Consider the following 23256-nt stretch of genomic DNA (forward strand, 5'->3'; position numbering starts at 1 on the left):
TCTTCCAGTCTTGGCCTTGTTCCCATTCTGCTGACTTCCACTGACATCCCGCTCCCTTGTTCAGCTGATTGAGCAGAATATCAAAGGAAAGCAGCAGGACAGGATCGCAGCAGGGACTGGATGATCACACAGTGGGAGAAGTGGAGGAGAAGGGAGGGGTAAGTATGTCTTGTTTTTTTGTTTTATGCCATGGGGAGGCAGCATGTGCAGTTTAAATAATGCCTGTCATTAAATATAACTTTTGACATGTCATCAGACATGTCAAATGTTATTGATCACAGCAGACCTGCAGTTATCAGGAGATATAGCTGGGGAGACAGCGTAGCAGCAGTGCCATCCACTTCCCGGCTGTATCTCCTGAACAGCTAATTCTGACAAGGTAAGTCTATGAGGCTACATTGTTGGAATCAACGAGTGGCCAGGTAGTGGAATGCTAATTGAGGGTCTCAGCAGTGAGACCCACTGCGATCAGTAACTTTTGTCATGCGTGATGTTATATGTCTGACATATCAAATGTTCATTTTATTGACAGACACTCTAAGTTTTCTCTGAATAACCTCTTTTAAAGGGGTACGCAAAAAAAAAAAAAAAATTTCAAATCAACTGGTGTCAGAAAGTTATACAGATTTGTAATTCACTTCTCTTTAAAATTCTCAAATCTTCCAGTACTTATCAACTCCTGTGTGTCTTGCAGGAAGTGGTGTATTCTTTCCAGTCTGACACAGTGCTCTCTGCTGCCACCTCTGTCCATGTCAGGAACTGTCCAGAGCAGTAGCAAATGCCCATAGAAAACCTCTCCTGCTCTGGACAGTTCCTGACAAGGACAGAGGTGGCAGCAGAGAGCACTGTGTCAGACTGGACAGAATACACCACTTCCTGCAGGACATACTGCAGCTGATAAGTACTGGAAGACTTGAGATTTTTTTAAAAACAAATCTATATAACTTTCTGACACCAGTTAATTTGGAATACCCCTTTAATGGTTATTATTACATGACTGTAAATAAGCTACTAGTCATGGATGCATCAAAATCTCTGCTCTTTCGGGACTAAGTAGTGAGGTGGGCGGTCCTACACAGTGATTGACATATGCACAATTATACACAAATAATTGTCAATCACTAAGTAGCACCACTCATTTCATTATTTAGCCCAGAAATATTAGAGAAGAACAAACGACAGGTTATCCAGCCACGTTATATCCAGCATATATCTCAATCTACTGAAGCTCTTCCTGCTCTTGATTATGGTTGAAATACATTCTCAATGTGACCAGTTCCCTTAAACTATATCACTTTCTCCCCAGACACCAGGTAATGTAAATATTTAATTGAGAATATAAATTTAGGAATATGAGTACATGTGAATGGATTTGGCTTTGCAGTGTAGATTAGGACAGATTCAGCAGAGTCATCTCACTATCATTAAAGAGTGAGTTAATAGGGCTGTAGAGTTCTGGATAACACTATAAACACAGATAAGACTCTGTATTTTTAGTGTTATCCAGAATTTTTAAAGCTCTCATTAACTCACTTACCCCCTAATAATAATGAGATGACTCTGCTGGATCTGTCCTAATCTACACAGCAAATCCGTAAACTAGAAATGTAATTTATTCCCATATACTCATTATCCGAACTAATTTATACTCTCAATTAAAGTTTTCTTACCCTAATTTGACCACTTTGACTCTTAAATCCCCCTAATTTGTAATGCGTAAGTGTATTGGTTCAGATATATAGAGAAGTTACGGGTCTCGGCTTCTCCTGATTACATATGATCCCCCTCTGGATGGACGTGTTTTATTCACTGGGCACATCCGCCAAGGACAGTTCATCCTGGGCTATTATCTCTGCCCGCCTGTCCGTGTTTGTCACAGTCCTGGCTGACAACCGCCTGGTGTACACTTTAGTGCTGCTGGCTTAAAGTCCTCTGTTCTCTGGGCCATAGACATAATCCATCCATAGAGATGTATCCACAACAAAACCCCAATCTGTTGTCTTTCCCGCTGATTATGAAATCTTTGCGGCTCGTCTCCATTGGAGCAGCTGTGTTACTAACAATATTTCCATTACCAGTTACGTGACAGCCATAGTTTTTTCTCAATGTGGGTGTTTGCCATTTGGAAGTTACAGATCAATGCCACCCATACTGTATATATACACACTGGTGATGAGTAGTATTTAGAGATGAGCGAACCGGGTTCGGGTTTGAGGCGATGCGAACCTGAACGTTAGGAATTTGATTAGCGGTGGCTGCTGAACTTGGATAAAGCTCTAAGGTTGTCTGGAAAACATGGATACAGCCAATGACTATATCCATGTTTTCCACATAGCCTTAGGGCTTTATCCAACTTCAGCAGCCACCGCTAATCAAATGCCGAAAGTTCGGGTTCGGATGGACTCGAGTATGCTCCAGGTTCGCTCATCTCTAGTAGTATTGTATCCATACAGCACTCGGGGCAATTGTCTCAAAAACAAGACCTGAGCCTATAGTCAATAGTTTAGTCTTCGGTTTGTGCCTTTTCCTAATACACAAGACTAAAGCTCACAGTGGTGCCACAGGATGGGAATATTCCATTCAGCAAAGTGACAGCTCAGGAATCATGCACACAGTGATGTCACAGGATAGTGATAATCCAGTAAGCAAAGTCACAGCTCAGTAATCATGCACACATGGATGTCACAGGATGGGAATATTCCATTCAGGAAAGTTACAGCTCAGGAATCATACACACAGGGATGTCACAAGATGGCAATATTCCATTCAGCAAAGTTACAGCTCAGGAATCATGCACACAGTGATGTCACAAGATGGGAATATTCCACTAAGCAAAGTTACAGCTCAGGAATTATGCACACAGTGATGCACAGGATGGGAATAATACTTTAAGCAAAGTTAAAGATCAGGAATCATGCACACAGTGATGTCACAGATGAATATTCCATTCATCAAAGTTACAGTTCAGGAATCATGCACACAGTGATGTCACAAGATGGGAATAATTCATTCTGCAAAGTTACAGCTCAGGAATCATGCACAAAGTGATGCCACAGGATGGGGATATTCAATTAAGTAATGGTACAGTTCAAAAACCATGCACACAGTGATGTCACAGGATGGGGATATTCCATTAAGTAATGGTACAGTTCAGAAACCATGCACACAGTGGTATCACAGTGCTGGGATAATATACACATAGTAGGATAATGTTTATAGTGATGTTATAATATAAGGAATAAGTGAAGTCACAGTACAAAAACAGGATACAATGGTGCCACTGAGATACTATAGTACAGGTATAATGCACACAGTGATGTCACATTCAGGAATAATATGAATATGCGGACAATGAACTCAGCAAAGTTACAGCTGGAGTATCATGCAAACAATGAAGTCATAGCAATGGGATAATGTACATAGAAATGTTACAACACTGGTATAATGTTAATAGTGAAGTCTCAGTATGCACAATGTGATGTCACAGAACAGGGCTATGCACAAAGTGATGTCAAAGAACAGGGCTATGCACAAAGTGATGTCACAGAACAGGAAGTATGCACAATGTGATGTCACAGAACAATAAGTATGCACAAAGTGATGTCACAGTAAAAAAATAAGACACAAAGTGATGTTACAGAAGAGGGCTATGCACAAAGTGATGTTACAGAACAGGGCTATGCACAAAGTGATGTTACAGAACAGGGCTATGCACAAAGTGATGTCACAGAACAGGGCTATGCACAAAGTGATGTCACAGAACAGGAAGAATGTAGAAAGTGATGTCAAATACCAAAAATAAGGCACAAAATGATGTCACAGAACAGGGCTATGCACAAAGTGATGTCCCAGAACAGGAAGTATGCAAAAAAAAGTGATGTCACAGAACAAAAATAAGGCACAAAGTGTGGAACAGCACAAAAGAAGGCACAAAATGATATTACGATAGGAATGAAGCACAATGTGATGTCACGGCACATGGGAATGCATAGTGTTGTCATGTAAAGGATTCATATAAACAATGAAAGGGTAAGCCGCTCAGCGTGGGGAGATTTTCATAGTGATGTCAGCTGTGAGCACAGTGACGTCACAGAACAGAATTAAAGTGCAGAAATAATAGACGCTGTGCAGAGAGGTAACACACACAGTGATGTCACCGTATAGGAATAATGCACGCTGCGCTGTCATAGTCAATGAATAATGCACACAGTGCTGTCACCTTTAAAAGTAATACACACAATGACATTGTAGCCCTTGAATAATGCAACCAGCCACGTCCTATTGCACACATGCAACCAGCTACGTCCTATTGCACAGCATAGAAATCATGCAAACAGCGATGTCACGGCACTTGGATAATGTATATAGTGGGAAAATGCTTATAGAGATGTCATATGACAAGGATGAGGTTATACTATAGAAATAATAGACACTTAATAGAGGGATAACGCACACAGTGATGTCACAGCACTGGGATAATGTATATAGTGGGAAAATGCTTATAGCGACATCATATTACAAGGATGAGGTTATATTATAGAAATAATAGACAATTAATAGAGGATAACGCACACAGTGATGTCACAGCACTGGGATAATGTATATAGTGGGAAAATGCTTATAGCGACATCATATTACAAGGATGAGGTTATATTATAGAAATAATAGACAATTAATAGAGGATAACGCACACAGTGATGTCACAGCACTGGGATAATGTATATAGTGGGAAAATGCTTATAGCAACATCACATCACAGGGATGATGTTATGCTACAGATATAATAGACACATAGTAGAGAGATAACGCACACAGTGATGTCACAGTACATGCATAATGCACACTGTGGTGTCACAGTACAAGAATAATGCTCCCAGTGCTGTCACATTAATGAGTAAGACACACAAGGACATTGTAGCACTTGAATAATGCATCCAGCCATGTCCTATTACAGGGATAGCGCACATAAAGATGTCACATAGCACAGAAATAATGCATACAGTGATGTCACAGTACTGCACAGGTTACACAGCATTCATTTTTCATCCTCGTCCTTTGATGGTACGACCAGCTCCCCCTTCAAGGGGTTTTTCGAGAAACCTTTATACATTTATACATGGATTCTCGAAATTTATTACACCAAAAATAGTAATAGTGACTATAATAAGTTCATTACCCGCCGTCTCCTCCGCTTCGCTAATAACCTTTAGAAAAAAATAAAAAAGGCGTAATACATTTTTAATGAAATTTTCCCTGTTTTTTCCCCGTGATTTGTTATCATTGTGTTCACTGCTATTACTAGGCTAATTCTATTTATTTTTCTATTATTATATTTTACGTTATTCCTTTGACATTTGGCGCACACTTAAAGCTCGTTGCTTCCTCTTGGGAGCCGCGCGGCAATTATGCGCGCCGAGGAATCGGGGCTAGACGGCTGCAGGAGGAGAAGACGGAGAGTCATCTTGGCACTGGTTCTGCTGGGAATATACTGTATTCTCACATCCTTACATTCCGGGCACGGCTACAGTATACCATAGAGCTTTAACAGCTGGGAGAAGGCAGCCGTCTTGTTTAGCATGGGTTACATTGACTTTTCTAGCGCTAGAATCGATTTTTAACAGCTTAAAGGGATCCTGTCACATTGAAAATACAGTTTAATCTGTAAGCAGCGTGTTATAGAGGAAAATGAGCTGAGCAGATTGATGTATATATTTGCAGGAAAAGGTTGAATATAACTAGTAATATAGTCATGTAAACCTGTTTTTCTTAGGAGTCAAGGGGGTGGTCCTAATCAAATTGACAGGTTTAGATCAACATAATACTGGTTATACTGAATCTTTTCCTACAAACCTGTATATCAATCTGCTCAGTTCTTCCTGTTCTTTAACATGGTATCTACAGATTGGAGTAAATTTTTAACATAATGGGTTCCCTTTAAGGACAATTTCGGGTACTTAAAGGGTTTATCCAGAAAAACATGGCCACTTTCCTACAGAGACAATACCACTGTTGTCTCCAATTTAGTTGTGCTTTGCAATTAAGCTTCATTCACTTTAAGCAAAACCCCACCCAAAATGCAGAGAAGAGTCGTGCTGTCTCTGAAAGAAAGTGGCCATGTTTTTCTAACGCTAGATAACCATTTTAGGAGTTGTTCACTTTTATTCCTTTTTTCTTAGAAGAAATGGTGATCATAGATTGTTCCTCTGATCCCTGCAATCAAATCTGTGGGAATATAGCAATAAAAGCTCAATTTGCCTGCAGTGCCACCACAGGAGAAATGGAGCATTACACAGTATGGGTCCTCCAGATAGAGGAGCCTCTATAGTAGCCATTCTGGGCTCTGGCTAATTGATGCAAGTCCCCCAACCCAATCTATTCCTCTATTCCCCAAAATGATATGTGAAGATTTTAAAAAGTATGTGAAGGTTTTAAAAAATCGTAAAAATCATATCATATACACCTTGTTTGTTTTCCTGGTAGGCTTTGAACTACGTGGTGACTAGATCGCTATGTCACACTTCTGGGTTGTACTACAATACAATATAGAATTAATAGAAGGGCTAAGCCTTTTTTTTTTTTTTTGTTATACATATGTACCACCACTAGGAGGTGCTGTAACATGAAAAGTGTGTGGATCACTGTGATTTCACCTGTCTGTGGGGGTGTGGGAGGAGGGAGAAAAAAGTTGTCACCAGGAAGCTGCACCTCCTATAGGTTGACACCTGATCTCTGTTCAGACTATTTCTTGGGAATAAACCCAATCAAGTCTGTTTTAAACATTTTAAAGTTTCACTGTCATTGAATGTTTTTTGTTTTTTTTTGCAGAAATGAATAGTACAGGCGATTTTAAGAAACTTTGTAATTGGGTTTATTAGCCGAAAAATGCATTTTTATCATGAAAAAGCAGTTTGAAGCTCTCCCTCGTCTTCATGGTTCTCTTATGGAGAGGGGAGGGGTGGAGGGAGATGAGGCACCAAAACAGGACAACAAAGAGTTAATTTACAGCTACATCACTGGGCTATCTCCTCTGAAGTCTGACCTCTGAATATCGCTTTCACACAGCTCCCTGCTGTGTAATCCTTTGTTCTCTGTTCTCTGCTGGTGACTAATCTCCCTCCTCCCCCCTCCCCTCTCCATAGGTTACACCGGGCTCGACTGATGTAAAAGAGTCGAAATTTCCTAATAATGAGAAGTGGATGAGAGAGAGGAGGGGGGGGGAAGTCTTTTTGAATGCAGATAATGGCATATTTACCTAATTACAAAGTTTCTTAAAATCGCCTGGACTATTGATTTCTGAAAGAAAAAAAAATGACAGTGACACTTTAAGTAATAAAAAGTCACAGTCCTATCAGTAACATCACTGAATAGTAAAGTATTCTAAACCCTATTACAAGACATAGAGGAGCAAATGAGCGCTGTCAGTGCTCGTTTGCTCCTCGTTCCCGCTCACTGTCGCTGATATTACACGCGTCAGCAGCGAGCAGGTGAGTATGGGGGGTCGCGGAGAGCTGCGGCGGGGCTGCCCGGGTGAATGTGTGTGTGTATGTGTGTGTGTGTTAAACTGGAAGCTGCTTTGTTCTCCCGGACTCTCGTCAGTTTACGAGCCCGTGTGATTATTTTTTAGCCTAGCCTTGTCTCATATACACTTCTGTTCCTTGATTCACCATTAAGAAATAAGGACTATGTGAGCAATAGCATCATAAACTAGCCTGGGTCTCATGGGCCTTTTATAGCTGGAGCCATCATCATTTCAAGGCTTGGGCTCACAAAGGATCCTACTGTCCGCCAGTCTGACCATAGCCCTTCGTCCTCATACATTTTGGTTGGAAATGTGCAGGGGAATCCCTACGCTCACTGACATTGGGATCTCCATTAACCGTAAAAATAAGCCTCTTTCTCTTCAACACATGCGTAAATGACCAAAGGACCATTCATCCAATAGCTATCTGAAGGTCTATGGGCCATAGTCCAACCCACCACCCATCGACAATAACAGAAAGACATACCTGTGACTTTCTCAGCTTTTCCCTCTAGCGCATTTCGACCCTTCCTGATGGCGATGCTTCCCCGATAAGCAATCTCCGAAGCCTCTTTCAAGTCCTTCAGTGGGAATTATAAAGGACATCTCATTTCCTTCCACTCCCGTTGCACCAGCTGTTTGTTTTTTTTTCCGAAGATGTTTCAATGCGACTGTAATGAGGCATGATAATCCACAGCTGTAACATTCTTGGTCGAATGAATCGAGCAATCTCCAAGCAGAGTGTGTTCTTTTGTTTTGTAGGTCACGCTCAGTGTTGGACCTCATTCAGTTGAAATTACGTGGAAACATTCTTTAGCAATCCGCTATTGCGCTAAAAACTGCATCTTTTCCATTCGAGCATGGGTTGACCCGTGACCTTTTTCCTGATGGAATAGAGCTGCCGAGGCACCGGTGATACTTAACACAGTCCTGAAAGGATCTTCTCTACCGTCTATTAGAAGGTTCAATCGCAAAACAAATGGAAAGGACCAATAATGGGACCAGATGTCTTCCTACATAGAGCCTACCACTCATAAAAACTAGAGATGAGCGAGCCTGTCGAAATCAACCTTCTACCATTACCGATCTTACGACAGGTTCGCTCAACTCTTATAGAAAACATTCCAGAGGAACACTCGATATTTCCTTTGCCTCTGGTACTTAGGTGTAGAAAAAAAAATCCTGAGAACTTACTCTTTGTTACAACGACAGAACATTCATATCATTTTTTTGGTGGCAGCCAAATTGCTATTTCTCAAGCTACCGATTTAACAAGTTTAACAAGTTCTACCACTAACTTAAAGAAAAATGGTCTCATATTTCCCGCAAGGCCAAGATTTCCTTCAGGTTCCTTCAAGATGGGATGATACATTGAAATGGTGGAGATAGATTTTAATCTTTTTTTTTTTTTATATTTTGGAAAATTGGAGTGGGGGGAGGGTTGACAGGAACAATCAGGGGATAGAACAGGGGCAAATATGGCAAATACTCTGTGGAACTCATTGGAACTATAGAGTCTAGGGGTGGGATGGTGAGCTGTGGTGTTAGCTGGCGTTTGGCGTGAAGTATGGTGTAGGTGGATCATTGAGGAATGGAGGATGGATCAAGGGGTGGCGTGCAAAGGGCTAGAGGCTTTTTGTGGGTGTGTTTTTTTATTGGAGCATTGAAGGATTTTATACTGTTAACCAATATGGCTGTCATTACTAGAGATGATTGAACATCAGGAATTTTCAGATTCGATCTGACTCAAACCTTCGTCATTTGATTCCCGATGCCTTCCAGTTCCGTGGGAAAGGTGGAAGCCTAGGTTATAGGCTGTATCCCTGTTTTCCAGGGGGTACTCAGGCTTTCTCCACCTTCCTCACGGCACGGGAAGGGATCAGGAATTAAATGAAGAAGGTTTGAGTTCGATCAAACCTGAAAATTCCCGATGTTCGATCATCTCTAGACATTACACTACAAGAAGAACACACAATTTTCCTAGGGTATTGATTCAGAAATTTGCCATAATTCTGAATAAGCACCAGAAGACCTGGACCCCACACAGGTCTACTTAACCCAACCCATGGATCCCAGCAGTGATCTTATTGGCTCAGAATTGGGGGGGGGGGTTGGTAGTTTTTTCTACCATATCTATCTTCTTGAAGGCCATATGTTATAAATGTTACTATGGCTCTACAGAAGGTTCTTTGTGTAGGCCCAGGCTTGTAAACAGTTGTAGGAAAACTGTGTGACAACCCTAGGGATGGTGTTCAGTGGACTTGCTAAACTGTGTGGCAACGTTCTCCAAACTCCAAACCCAAATGCTCTGCATTTGACTCTCTGTGGCTGTAGAAGTTGGATGCCACCCTAGATCTACCAGAAGAACATGGATACAGTTTATGGCTGTATCCATGTTTTCCATGACTCCCTAATGCAGTCAAATGCAGAGCTTTGGGGATCAGAGAACGTTGTCGAACCAGAACAATTCGGCAAGGCCGATCAACACTACCTATGGAGCATATGGCTATTTGTAGCGAAAGGAGTAAACAGGACAATCTATAGCTGGATTGAAAATTTTTTAGTATTTTTTTTTTAATCAATGGTAAAGAAAGGCCACATGGGCAAGTTATAGTAAAAATAAGATCCTGCCATCATAAAACTCATTGTAAATACTAATACTATATGTGATTCCCTACCACTATTTAAGTAGGTTTACATCCTCGGCCTATGCGCTTTTACTAGGCATGAAAGCGATGTGAGAATATAACCATAGCTTATTAGTGGAGTTTTATTACGTCTAATAAACTTTGCTCAGTCACCCATTTCAGTTTTTTTTTTTCGAGATTCCATATGACTGTGCAGTAATGCATAGGAGATTTCTGGATCATTGGATGCTGCAACTCATGAGGAAATTTAAGAAAAATCCCAATTTTTCTAAACTTTTTTGTACATTTTTGCATTCCTCTTTCTAGCCGCTTGCTTCTGCACACCACTTTTTGTATAGAGAATCCACTATATATATGGTCACAGCCTACATATATTCTTGGAGGCATGGCTTTGCTGTTACATAACCACCGATAGCTCAATAAGCCATCCTGCTGGATTACGTTAGGACACAAATAGAAGACAATTTACAATTCCACCACCATATACTGTAACCCAACAGGCCACATTTTGAAGGGCCAATCCCACCAAGGAGTGTGCACCATTTTGGACACTTCCAGGGATGGTGCCTAAAGCGTTATTGCCATTCAATATAGCCAGAGAAGCATGCCGCAATGTGCTTCACTCCCTGGCTCGCCAATTGATTGCAAGAAAAGATTCCATAAACGTAACGCTTTAAAATCACGATTTTGTGGATTGAAATGTAGGTATGTGCCACCTTACTACTTTCTTAAAGTGGACATTAGTCACATATCCACATAGTCATATCTGAAAATCAAATATGGCCGGCTTCCATATTTTGGCCTGACCTGGACTGACAGCTGTTAGTCAGGTTAGTCGGTATTTTGGTAGTAATAAAGGTGCAAAAACTGTCGCCTTATAACAGCCGTGTTAAACCTGCTTAAGGGGCATTTTAAGCCCCTCCTTATTGCCCCATTTTATTATAGACTCCGCCTTCTATAGTCCAGTGGCATCAATGGTACTCAGTGTGCCATAGACAGATCTGAATGTCCGCTGGAAGCCATTTTGGACTGGAGCATCAAAGAGGCGGGGATATTGCAGACCCCACCCCCAAATATAGCATTCCTGTTATTCCTGGATAGGGTTTAAATGCCCCAATTATCACTTTATAAGCATAAGACAGGTATCATAAGACAGGTGGGGGTCCCCGCATACATGTCTTAAAGTGGGAATAACCATTAAGGTATATGGATGGGCCATGGCTCCTGAAGATGTAAGATCCTGGCTATGCTTGCCACCTGTACAGCCCCTATGGCTTCTCTACAGGATGTGAAGGTATGCGTGACCTCCGCCTCTTGTACACGATCAGGTCTGGGGATTTGTCGAGCATCATGAATATTCATCGGCATTTCTGTATTCGGGAACTTTAGTGGCACTTACGTTAAAAGCTATAGCAATAAGGAGGCCGCGGCCGGGGATATTCTGCATTAAAAGATTTTTTTTTTTTTACTTGTAGCCAATGTCAGGAGGCAAAGATAGCTGTCTGGATTGGTTGCTATGGAAACAGTGGTCCCCAGAGAGGCCTTCATCGGATGCCTTCCGAAAGACACGCGTAGACTTGAAATGGAAAATCCACTTTACTGAAGCCCTTCTACAAATCAATTATTCGGTGTAACATTCGGCATTTACATTACAAGGCGTCTGTGGTTTGGGGTCGTTTGCATGTGGAGCAATTACGAAGGAGAGGGATGGAGGAGACGCCCACCGGGACGCCGCGGGCCGGAGGCAGAGAGAAATTCACAGGACCTGGAAGTTACTCGCACAGAGATGGCTGAAATTCAGCGGAAATGTCTGTATGAAGATCCCAATCTGATGTCAGAACTGAACGATTATAGAGAGATAAAGATCCTACACAGGAACATCTCATGTCTGTCACATGTCACTTATACAGGGAGTTTCCATAGTGCTCCTTCTCTCTCTTTATATAGAAGGGGTAGCTGCTGCAGAACATCATACTACACCTCAGCTGCTGCAGAACATCATACTACACCTCAGCTGCTGCAGAACATCATACTACACCTCAGCTGCTACAGAACCTCATACTACACCTCAGCTGCTGCAGAACATCATACTACACCTCAGCTGCTACAGAACATCATACTACACCTCAGCTGCTGCAGAACATCATAATACACCTCAGCTGCTGCAGAACATCATAATACACCTCAGCTGCTGCAGAACATCATACTACACCTCAGCTGCTGCAGAACATCATAATACACATCAGCTGCTGCAGAACATCATAATACACCTCAGCTGCTGCAGAACATCATAATACACCTCAGCTGCTGCAGAACATCATAATACACCTCAGCTGCTGCAGAACATCATAATACACCTCAGCTGCTGCAAAACCTCCTAATACACCTCAGCTGCTGCAGAACATCATCATACACCTCCGTTGCTGCAGAACCTCCTAATACACCTCAGCTTCTGCAGAACATCATAATACACCTCAGCTGCTGCAGAACATCATCATACACCTCAGCTGCTGCAGAACCTCATACTACACCTCAGCTGCTGCAGAACATCATCATACACCTCAGCTGCTGCAGAACCTCCTAATACACCTCAGCTTCTGCAGAACATCATAATACCCCTCAGCTGCTGCAGAACATCATCATACACCTCAGCTGCTGCAGAACCTCATAATCCACCTCAGCTACTGCAGAACATCATACTACACCTCAGCTGCTGCAGAACCTCATAACACATCTCAGCTGCTGCAGAACATCATAATACACCTCAGCTGCTGCAAAACCTCCTAATACACCTCAGCTGCTGCAGAACATCATCATACACCTCCGTTGCTGCAGAACCTCCTAATACACCTCAGCTTCTGCAGAACATCATAATACACCTCAGCTGCTGCAGAACATCATCATACACCTCAGCTGCTGCAGAACCTCATACTACACCTCAGCTGCTGCAGAACATCATCATACACCTCAGCTGCTGCAGAACCTCCTAATACACCTCAGCTTCTGCAGAACATCATAATACCCCTCAGCTGCTGCAGAACATCATCATACACCTCAGCTGCTGCAGAACCTCATAATCCACCTCAGCTACTGCAGAACATCATACTACACCTCAGCTGCTGCAGAACCTCATAACACATCTCAGCTGCTGCAGAACATCATAATACACCTCAGCTGCTGCAGGACCTCAAAATACACCTCAGCTGCTGCAGAACCTCATACCACACCTCAGCTGCTGCAGAACATCAAAATACAAATGAAGACTGGTGCTTTTAGGGGTTTAATTGGCCAATGCTAGGGGTAAGGGTCTTGTTACTAATCCAGAGGTCTCCCCCATAAATGATCTCTGATCTCTGACAGATAATATCCACCATTTTCTCATACTGGTAGTAGGGGATAAAACCAGTTAAGTCATCACTGGGAATCTTTTTTACTCTAGTTGATGGGAAAGAGACAGAGGTCAAACAAAATCAATGGCCGCCAATTTACAGTGTTAGGAATGTCTGCAGCCAAGTGTCTTGCAATGAAGAATATTGAACTAGACCGAACCCCCGGGACCCTCATCAGCAAAGGTTACTAGTGCTTGGTTAAATGGTAGGAGCACAGGAGAAGTCATGGTAAACCATAAATACTCCCAGAAGGAGCTGATAGGGTAAGGAGGCCTGGTCCCGGAGCCATCAAGTACCCCCTAGAAAGATCCTCGAAGCTCTAGGCCGCCAAGGAGGAAACTTAGGTGGGTAATGGTGTCTGGGGTCTGAATTTAGTAGGGGGGGCATCATAGTCTGAAGCCTCCCAACTTTGCAATGTTATTCATTGGAGTGAATAACATTGATTTTCTCATGACAGCGGCGGGATATATCAGGCGGCATGTGAGCAGATAGTTCTTGAAGTTGATGGATTGGAAGCAAGAAGAACGAACAAGAGTAAGGATCTATGGCAAGGAATAGGGGGCAACCTTCTGCCTTCCAGCTGTTGCAGAACAACAATTACCATCATGCCTGGACAACCAAAGCTTTAGCTTTAGCTTTGGCTGTCCAGGCATTATGGGAATTGTAGTTCTTTTATCTATAAATTCCAGGCCTACTTTACATTAAGAAGGTGGTTTTAATGTTACGGCTGATCAGTGTACTATACATTACATCCAATTTGAATATGGGTCGATTTGGAAAATTTGTCAGTGCTAGTTACGGCCTTACGGATCTATATACCAGCGATATATCAATATAGATGGAGTGGATAGGAAGGATGCGTCGCCAGGCAGCGCCGCAGCCATATTTCACCTTGTACCGTCAACATTTCACAAGTCATCACATAAGAATTTAACCTTCACACACATTTAAGCACGGCCGCCGTCGCTTTACAACATGGAGGTTGCCATGGTAACTGGTAAGCTGGAATTAAAAAAAGAAAATGGGTTGTACAGCACACTGCCCTAAGCATGTTCTGCAATACGGGTTAGCATGATACCGCCGCCCCGTACACAGCAATAAATCAATTGTATGAATCCATAAATCTGGACCACAATTATTTCCCAAGGTGACATTTGTGGTCCCCGGGGGGGGGGGAGGCGGCACTTACAGAAATACAGGGGACATCTATATGGTAAACTTTAGATGTTTAACTGAGATCATGGAGGGACTATAGTTCTCTGTACCCAAAAACTATCAATATTGTTCAGTTTCTGACCAGGAAAGCTATTTATTACCATGGAGCTCTTCTGCATTGACGAGATAAGGGACTGGTCACATTGATGATTCCGAAATCCTTTGTCCCTTTTGTCTGAATTCGGAGACCCCCAACAATGTTATCTCTGGACATGTGTCAATGTCACGAAATCTGGGGAGGGAGTAGCCAAGCAAAAGAGACTTTGTTAGGCACAGCTATGGGAGCAATAATTGGTCCCTTAAAGGGATAGTCTGGCTTAAAAACATCAGCTTTCTGCTAAATCGATAGGAGTCTGAGTGTGTGGACCTTATAATAGCGCAAGGCATGTAGCCCTCTAGCTGTTATAAAACTACAATTCCCATTAAGATTGGACACAGTTTTACTTTGCCTATGCAGGCATGATGGGACTTGTAGTTTTGCAACAGTTGAAGGGTCAAAGGTTCCCCATCCCTGGCTTAAAGGGGTTATCTAGGCTTAGATATATAAAAAAAAAAAAGCATGGCCGCTTTCATCCAAAAACAGCACCACTCTTGTCTCTAGTTTGGGTGTGGGTTTTGCAGCTCAGCTCCATTGAAGTGAATGGAGCTTAATTGCAAAGCCAGACCTAACCTGGAGACAAGAGTCATGCTGTTACGTAAAAATAGCCATGTTTTTCTAATACATAAAGCAATGTGGGGAACCTGCAGCCCTCGGGTGTTGTAAAACTACAATTCCCATCATGCCTGAACAGTGTTTAAATTGGAAACAACTAGTGGGCTCTAGATTCCCCACCTCTACTTTAAAGGGGAACTATCATCAGATTAGAGGTATCTAACCTGCTGATATGTTCCTATTGTGCAGGAGACGCCGAGGAGGAAGATAGGTCTCTTACCTTCATTCTCGGCACAGTTCCGATGCAGTCAGTCGTTTGCTCCACTGTCCAGTAAGACCGCTAGGAGCACTGCCCCGCCCACATAGCGCTGATCCGCCCCTGGCTGGCCCACCCCTATCTATCAATGGAGTGGGACAAGCAGGTCTGATCGTCGACTTAAGGAGCGGGCAGTGCTCCTAACAGTCTTACTAGACCGTGGAACAAATGACTAATGGCATCAGAATGGCGCCGAGGACAAAGCTAAAAGTCACACCTTCCTCCTCTGCCTCTCCTGCACATTAGGCGGCTATCAGCAGGTTAAATTCCTCTAACCAGCTGACAGTTCCCCTTTAAGCTAGATTACCCCCATATATGCATTAAATTATTCACTCCAAAACATCCCATATTACCAAGTAGACTATCAAAAAACAGAGGATTCCAAATTCTGACAATGGAACCCAACCACTAGAGGGAGCCAAGAGGTCCATCAGAAGACACTCTTATCTAACCTAGCCAAAAATGCCTTAGGCTGTCCAGGCATGATGGGAATTGTAGTTTTGCAACAGCAGAGTTTACTATACAAGTTGTGGATCTACATTTGTTGCTAGTTTCCTATAACTAGATAGAGGATCTTTGAAATCCTGTAATCTAATGGGCTTTAGCTGCCTCAACCTGACACTGGGAATCTCTATATTCATATATATTCACCTAACATAGGTATAAGAACTAGACAATGGGGGATTAAAAATTTAGAAAAGTGTGATTATATGATGTGGAAGTCACATTCACATTCACATTCGCATGGCGTTCTCGTGTAGATATCAAGAGAAAACTAGTGCATGGCTCATTGTCTACTCCCATGTAAGAACAAAGTCTGAATGTATCCCCAACCATGGAAACAGAAATGGTGTAACGTTAAACAGTATGGGCCGGGCATAGACCTATGGACCCCATGGACATGTGCACACTCGTCTTGGCTGAGTGTGCATGTATTCTGAATACCTGGGCCTGTCTTGGTAATGTGCTCATTTCCAGAGCCCCCTGAAAACCCCAAAAAGGCCACATGAAGGATTGTTGGATGGTTCACATGACACTTTCCCGCAGTCAGCTGTCAGCCGCACACCCTCTATGACACAGGGAAATGTGCAGCCAACAATCAATGATTTTTCGCCATGTCAGAACGGCCCGATCGATTAATCTCCTGTTTGTTAGCTGATCACCGGCCCTTTTAACCTCAGTAATCGCTCCAGATAAGAAAGCCCTAGGTCATAACTACAGAATCTGACTACACTGTATGTGTTTGTAGTCTGTAACCATGGAGACACATGGATCTCTATGCACATAACAATAGATATTTAACCTGTTTGCATAGGGACTTAGCTGGTTATTTTAGATACAATTGAAGTCCACCTACCCATTCCCTGACCCCATTATAATCCATAGAATGTTTAAGAAGCCAAAGCAACAATGTAACACAGGAAAAGTCTGCCCAGCTGATGCAGCCACATAGTAATAAAAAAAGACTTGCAAGGTTTGCACAACATATTCAACTACTCCTATTAAAGTGGAAGCCGTAATAAGAAAAACACTGAGATATATATATATATATATATATATCAACCCCAATAGAACCCCTGTATCATTATAATGTGTGTACATTATAACATGTATGTACTAAACCCACAGAACCCCCATAACATTAAATATATACTAAATCCAATAGAACCCCTATAACATAACATGTGTATACATTATAACATGTATATACTAAACCCAGAGAACCCCCATAACATTATAGCATGTATATACAAAACCCCATATAACCCATATAACATTACACTATGTATATACAAAACCCCATATAACCCATATAACATTATACTATGTATATACATAACTTGTATATACTAAACCCACAGGAACCCTATAACATTATATATTTACTAAACCCAATAGAACCCCTGTAACATTATAACATGTATATTCTAAACCTACTAGAACCCCCATAATATTATAACATGTATATACAGTACAAAACCCCATATAACCCTTATAACATGTCCATACTAAACCCACAGAACCCCTCTCTCTCTCTCTCTTATATATATTAAACCCACAGAATCCCATAACATTATAGTATGTATAGACTAGACTCCACAGAACCCCCATAACAGTATACTTATATACTAAACCACATAGAACCCATATAACATTAAAACACATATATATTTTATATATATATATATATATATATATATATATACACATATATATATATATATATATATATATATATACATACATACATATATACACTAAGCCCCATAGAACCCCAATAACATTGATCTCCGATGAGTAATTTATAGTCTGCAGGTGGCGCTGTTTCCATTTCTGGGAAACAATCTGGAGTCATTTCTGTCTGTTTTCCTTTGCTTTTTCCCGAGCTGAGTATTATAGTCTGCTGCGCTATAAAACCCGACGGACCCATTAGGAATCAATGGAATCCATTAGGATCCATTAGGAACCAAATCCATCATAGCAGCCATGGATCCTTCATCAACCGTTAATCGCATATATAGAATTTCGTCAGTATCCAATAATCCAGAAAGTCCAATAATCCGCTATTTGGACTAAAAAGCACTGTGCTGTGATGTTTTTCAAGACTATTACAGAAGACTGAGCAAGTCTTTCTAAGACTGTCCGATAATCCAGAATATTTGATAATCTGGCATCTATGGGTACCGAATTTAAAAAAAAATTGCACAGGATTAGAAAAACAGTTGCTTTCTTCCAGAAACAGCACCACTCTTGTTTTCAGTTTGTGTGTGGTATAGCAGCTTAGCTCAGCTCCATTAAAGTCAGTAAAACTGAGCTGTAATATCACGCACAACCTAAGGACAGGTGTGGCGCTGTTTTAGAAAGAAAGGGGCTATGTTTCTCTAATCCTGGATAATCCCTTTAAGGAATTTTACATTAGCTTGGCTTTCACTGGGAGAAAGAATATACTATGGGGGAGATTTATCAAGCATGGCGTAAAGTGAAACTGGCTCAGTCGCCCCTAGCAACCAATCAGATTCCACCTTTCATTCCTCACAGACTCTTTGGAAAATGAAAGGTGGAATCTGATTGGTTGCTAGGGGCAACTGGGCCAGTTTCACTTTACACCATGTTTGCACTGACAGGGTTTTCTACGGCAGCTATTCACTGAATAGCGGCCGCAGAAAACTGACATGTCGCCGCGATGGGTCCCGGCCGGAGCGTATACTCGGTGTATACGCTCCGGCCAGGATCCCATGGAAGGCTGGGCAACAACGGCTGATTGCAACAACAGCCATACTTTTACAAAAAGATACGTTATGTGAACATAGCCTTATGCTATAACTGAACAATTGCAATAATAATACTTTGTGCAAGATTAGGAAAACATATTCTATTCAAAAACAGCGCCACTCTTCTTTATAGGTTGTAAGTGGTATTGCATCTCAACTCCATTGAAGCAAAGGGGACTAAATTGTAATACCACACACAACCTGTGGACAGGTTTGGCGCTGTTTTTGTAACAAAGCAGCCATGTTTTTCTTATACTTAAAGGGCAACTCCATCTGAATATAAAAGTAAACTTTGCCAAACATGTCAAAACTATAGCATGCTCATTCTTATGTCCAAGCCTGTCAAAGCTGGGTAACAACCTGGTTGCCATTAAAGCTCCCATAGAGTTTGCCACCCACCTTTTCTATGGTACTGAATGGCAAATCAGCCTATTATGTGGGACTAATTCTCACCTTCCTTTAGGATTAGAATAATTTAAAGGGGTTGTTCAGGATATGATAAACATGCCTGCTTTCTTTGACAAACAGAGCTACCCCTGTCCTCAGGTTGTGTCTGGAATTACAACTTGGCTCCATTTACTTTAATGGAATTGAGCTGCAATACCACACACAAACTGAGGACAAGAGTGGTGCTGTTGCTGGAAGAAAGCGAGTATGTTTCTCTAAGCCTTGATAGCCCCTTTAAAAGGGTTATACAGCAGTAGAAAAACTTTTTTTCCCTCATAAAATCAGCGCCACACCTGTTTTCAGGCTCTGTGTGGTATTACAACTCCATTCACTTCAATAGGATTGAGCTGCAAAACCAGATACCATCTGAGGACAGGATTGGTGCTGTTTCTGTAAGAAAGCAGCTATGTTTAATAGCCCCTTTAATTGCTTTCTTCCAATAACACCTGTTTTCAGGCTCTGTGTGGTATTACAACTCAATTTACTTCAATGGAATTAAGTTGTAATACTGGATAGAAACTGAATAAAAAGGTGGCGCTGTTTCTAGGAAGATTAAAAAAAAATCCAGGTGGATAACCCCTTTAACTAGACAGATGTAACATTCGATAGGAGAGCTGTGAAGGCGGCCATATTGGTTGTCACTTTAGGGCTTTCAGGGCTAACAGGTTGACTCCATAATGTGATACTCTAAAATCATTGCCAATCAACCTGTCTCTCCAGCTGCTGCAAAACTACAACTCCCATCAGGACCTGACAGCCTTCGGCTGTCAGGGCCTGATGGGAGTTGTAGTTTTGCACAGCAGAGGAGCCACAGGTTGGAAAACAATGGATTTTTTTTTTACTATATAGTTTTTGTTTATTATATTATGCTTTTACTTTATATAAAAATGTATTTTATATTAATATATATTATTATAATCATGTATTTTCTATACAACATCAAGTAATCTCCCGATGGCTTCAGATGGGTCATCACAGTGACAGGTTCAAGCAAAAAAAAAAACATGATCAATGATGGACAATGGGCCAAGAAAATGGAGACAATGAAGACGTCTTAGCAAAAAATAATATATATTTTTTAGTGCATATTTGGCTACTTTAACATTCATGCAATATATTCCCTTAGTAGCATAATATGCTTCATCTTTGATGACCCTCCCCCTCCACTGGCCCCTCAAATTGACCACTGCCCCCCGATAAAAGTTAGTCTCAACCATCAATTGATGTATGCCAAAACTAAAAATATGTACAGAACCCAATAATAATAATAATAATAATAATATATTATTTTACCTTACACATGAAGGCACTTACAGATAAGGAGATATTTGGTTAGCGGAAAAAAATTAAAATAAAAAATTAACCCTTTCCAAATAAGAGAGTCGTGCAGGAATCCCTAGCAGCCGAAGGGTTAAACGAAACCATGTAAACAACAAATGAAGATCTGTGCAAAAAACTGCAGATGTTTTCGACACCCCTCCCACCCACCCCCCCCCCTCCCATAATGTTGGCTTCCGGATGATATCAAAGTGCGTCGGCGTCCGTCATCCTGATAGATTGTGCAAAATTTTAAAGAATTAAAAAAAAAAATTCAAAATTTAAGCGGGGATAGGTAAAAAAATAAAAATAATGATAATAAAAAATAAAAAAAATGATGTTTTTCGTCACCTCCAAAAACAGCTGAGTGGCTCCTGCAAGTCTCCCCCCCCATAGAACACTGTGTTGTTTCAGAGTTCATCTCCTACAATGGCACCGATACAAAAATCTCTCCGTAGCAGCTTGTGCCATATAAATGATGTGCTTGTGTGTGATTCCTGTCGAAGGGATATTAATAATCCTCAGGGAAACACCGGGAGGCATCCAACCGGGCATGGGGGGGGGGGAGGATGAGGATGATGATGACCCAAGGACAACTTGGTTAACAGTTTAATTGATACAAGGTGACAATTCCTTCTAGGTCGGACTATGGGTGTTTCTTACGCAACCACAAGATCCATATTTCTAAAAGACACCATAATAATTCACTGCTATGGACTCTCATTCTCAAACATCTACAGTATAGTCTTCTAGACCTCTTCTAGACCTCTAGTCTTGAGGATTAACCCACGGGACCGGACCAGTTTGGCCAAGAACTTACCAAGAGGTCATACCTCTGTTAACTTTTTGGGTTCTCCAAAGTGTTGGTTGGTGGTGGGGAACTGAGAGTATTTGGCTTCATCCAGATCTTCTGATTCCATATAATCTGACTTGTTGAATGACTGTTTGCTCTCGCTCTTTTTCAGGTCTCCGTAAGAAGAGGGCTGCTGTCCGCAGGTGACATGGGTGTACTGGGATTGCTCCTCGTGATCGGTCTCTCTATGGTAGAAGTAGTTGAAATTGGAGACGATCACAGGAACTGGGAGGGCAATGGTTAAGACACCGGCTATGGCACAGAGAGAACCTACTATTTTGCCCCCGATGGTCAGAGGGTACATGTCGCCGTACCCGACAGTTGTCATGGACACGACTGCCCACCAGAAAGCATCCGGAATGCTGGTAAATAAAGATTCAGGATCATCGGTCTCTGCAAAATACACTGCGCTGGAAAACAGGATGACACCGATGAAGAGGAAGAAGATGAGAAGACCTAATTCCCTCATACTGGCTTGCAGTGTCTTTCCTAAGATCTGAAGACCTTTCGAGTGCCTCGAGAGCTTGAATATCCTGAAGACTCTCACCAGCCGGATGACCCTCAAAATAGCCAAGGACATGGCCTGCTGCCCATTGCTACCTTGCTGCTCAGCCAACTCAGTCCCTAAGGTGATGAAATAAGGGATGATGGCCACAATGTCAATGACATTCATCATGTTCTTGAAGAAAGCTGGCTTACTAGGGCAGGCGAAGAACCTGACCAAGAGTTCAAAGGAGAACCAGATGATGCATAGCGTCTCAATGAGGAAGAAGGGGTCAGTGAAGGGACTGTCCTTCTTGGTATGGGTTCCATTGACCATATGATGCCCACCTGCCAACCTTACTTCTTCCCTGAACTCCGGAAGTGTCTCTAAGCAGAAGATAACAATGGAGATAAGAATGATGAGGACGGAGACAATTGCGATGCCCCTTGCAGGTCCCGAACTCTCCGGATACTCAAAAAGTAGCCAGACCTGTCTTTGGAAGTCATTGTCGGGCAACGGCCGCTCTTCCTCCTTGATGAAACCTTCATCGTCTCGAAAGATCTCGATGACCTCCTCCCCCAGCTCGTAAAACTTAATCTCCTCCAAGAAGATGTCAACGGGGACGTTGACGGGTCTACGAAGCCTTCCCCCCGATTGGTAGTAATACAAGATTGCATCGAAGCAGGGTCGGTTGCGATCGAAGAAGTACTCGTTCCGTAGAGGGTCAAAGAAGCGCATTCTCTTCCTGGGGTCTCCTAGTAAGGTTTGGGGAAATTGGGCAAGAGTTCTTAGTTGGGTTTCAAAGCGGAGTCCTGAGATATTGATGACCACCCTCTCGCAGCAGTCCTGGGTGGCCCTTTCAGGGTCATAGCCCTCTTGCCCCAGGGCACTAAGCGACACCAGGGTCTCATCCACATTCTCCCCAGACACCACAGTCATGTCTCCAGCTCTCAGGACCCTGGACCTTGCACAGCCGCACCCCAGTAATCAACTCCTTCCTCAGTCTATGCACCTATAATTCCAAGATGATTGGCAGCTCCTTGGCTGTGGTGCATCCTCTCCTCTGTGACAATACCACCACGAAGCTTGCATCACATCTGGCTGGGATAGGCATGGCTGCAATGAGTGTCACCCTGTTGCAGTC

General features: G+C 42.2%; 1 protein-coding gene across 2 annotated transcripts in view; it reads right to left on the minus strand.

Moving 5' to 3' along the window:
* The window catches only part of LOC138789600 (potassium voltage-gated channel subfamily A member 2-like), a 38351-nt gene that overhangs the window by 14955 nt on the left and 140 nt on the right, over positions 1-23256 (minus strand). Inside the window, exon 1 of one of the 2 annotated variants that reach the window (XR_011362741.1) lies at positions 8007-9450. Coding sequence is in view for 1 of the 2 variants with exons in the window: in XM_069968330.1 (XP_069824431.1) it covers positions 21603-23051 (1449 nt within the window). In the remaining variant the exon portion in view is untranslated. Of the gene's footprint in view, positions 1-8006; positions 9451-21595 lie in introns of those variants that run through there. The other variant, XM_069968330.1, reaches the window with a different exon arrangement.

This window comes from Dendropsophus ebraccatus, chromosome 1 (genome assembly GCF_027789765.1).
Source record: "Dendropsophus ebraccatus isolate aDenEbr1 chromosome 1, aDenEbr1.pat, whole genome shotgun sequence".
In the NCBI taxonomy this organism is placed as follows: domain Eukaryota; kingdom Metazoa; phylum Chordata; class Amphibia; order Anura; family Hylidae; genus Dendropsophus; species Dendropsophus ebraccatus.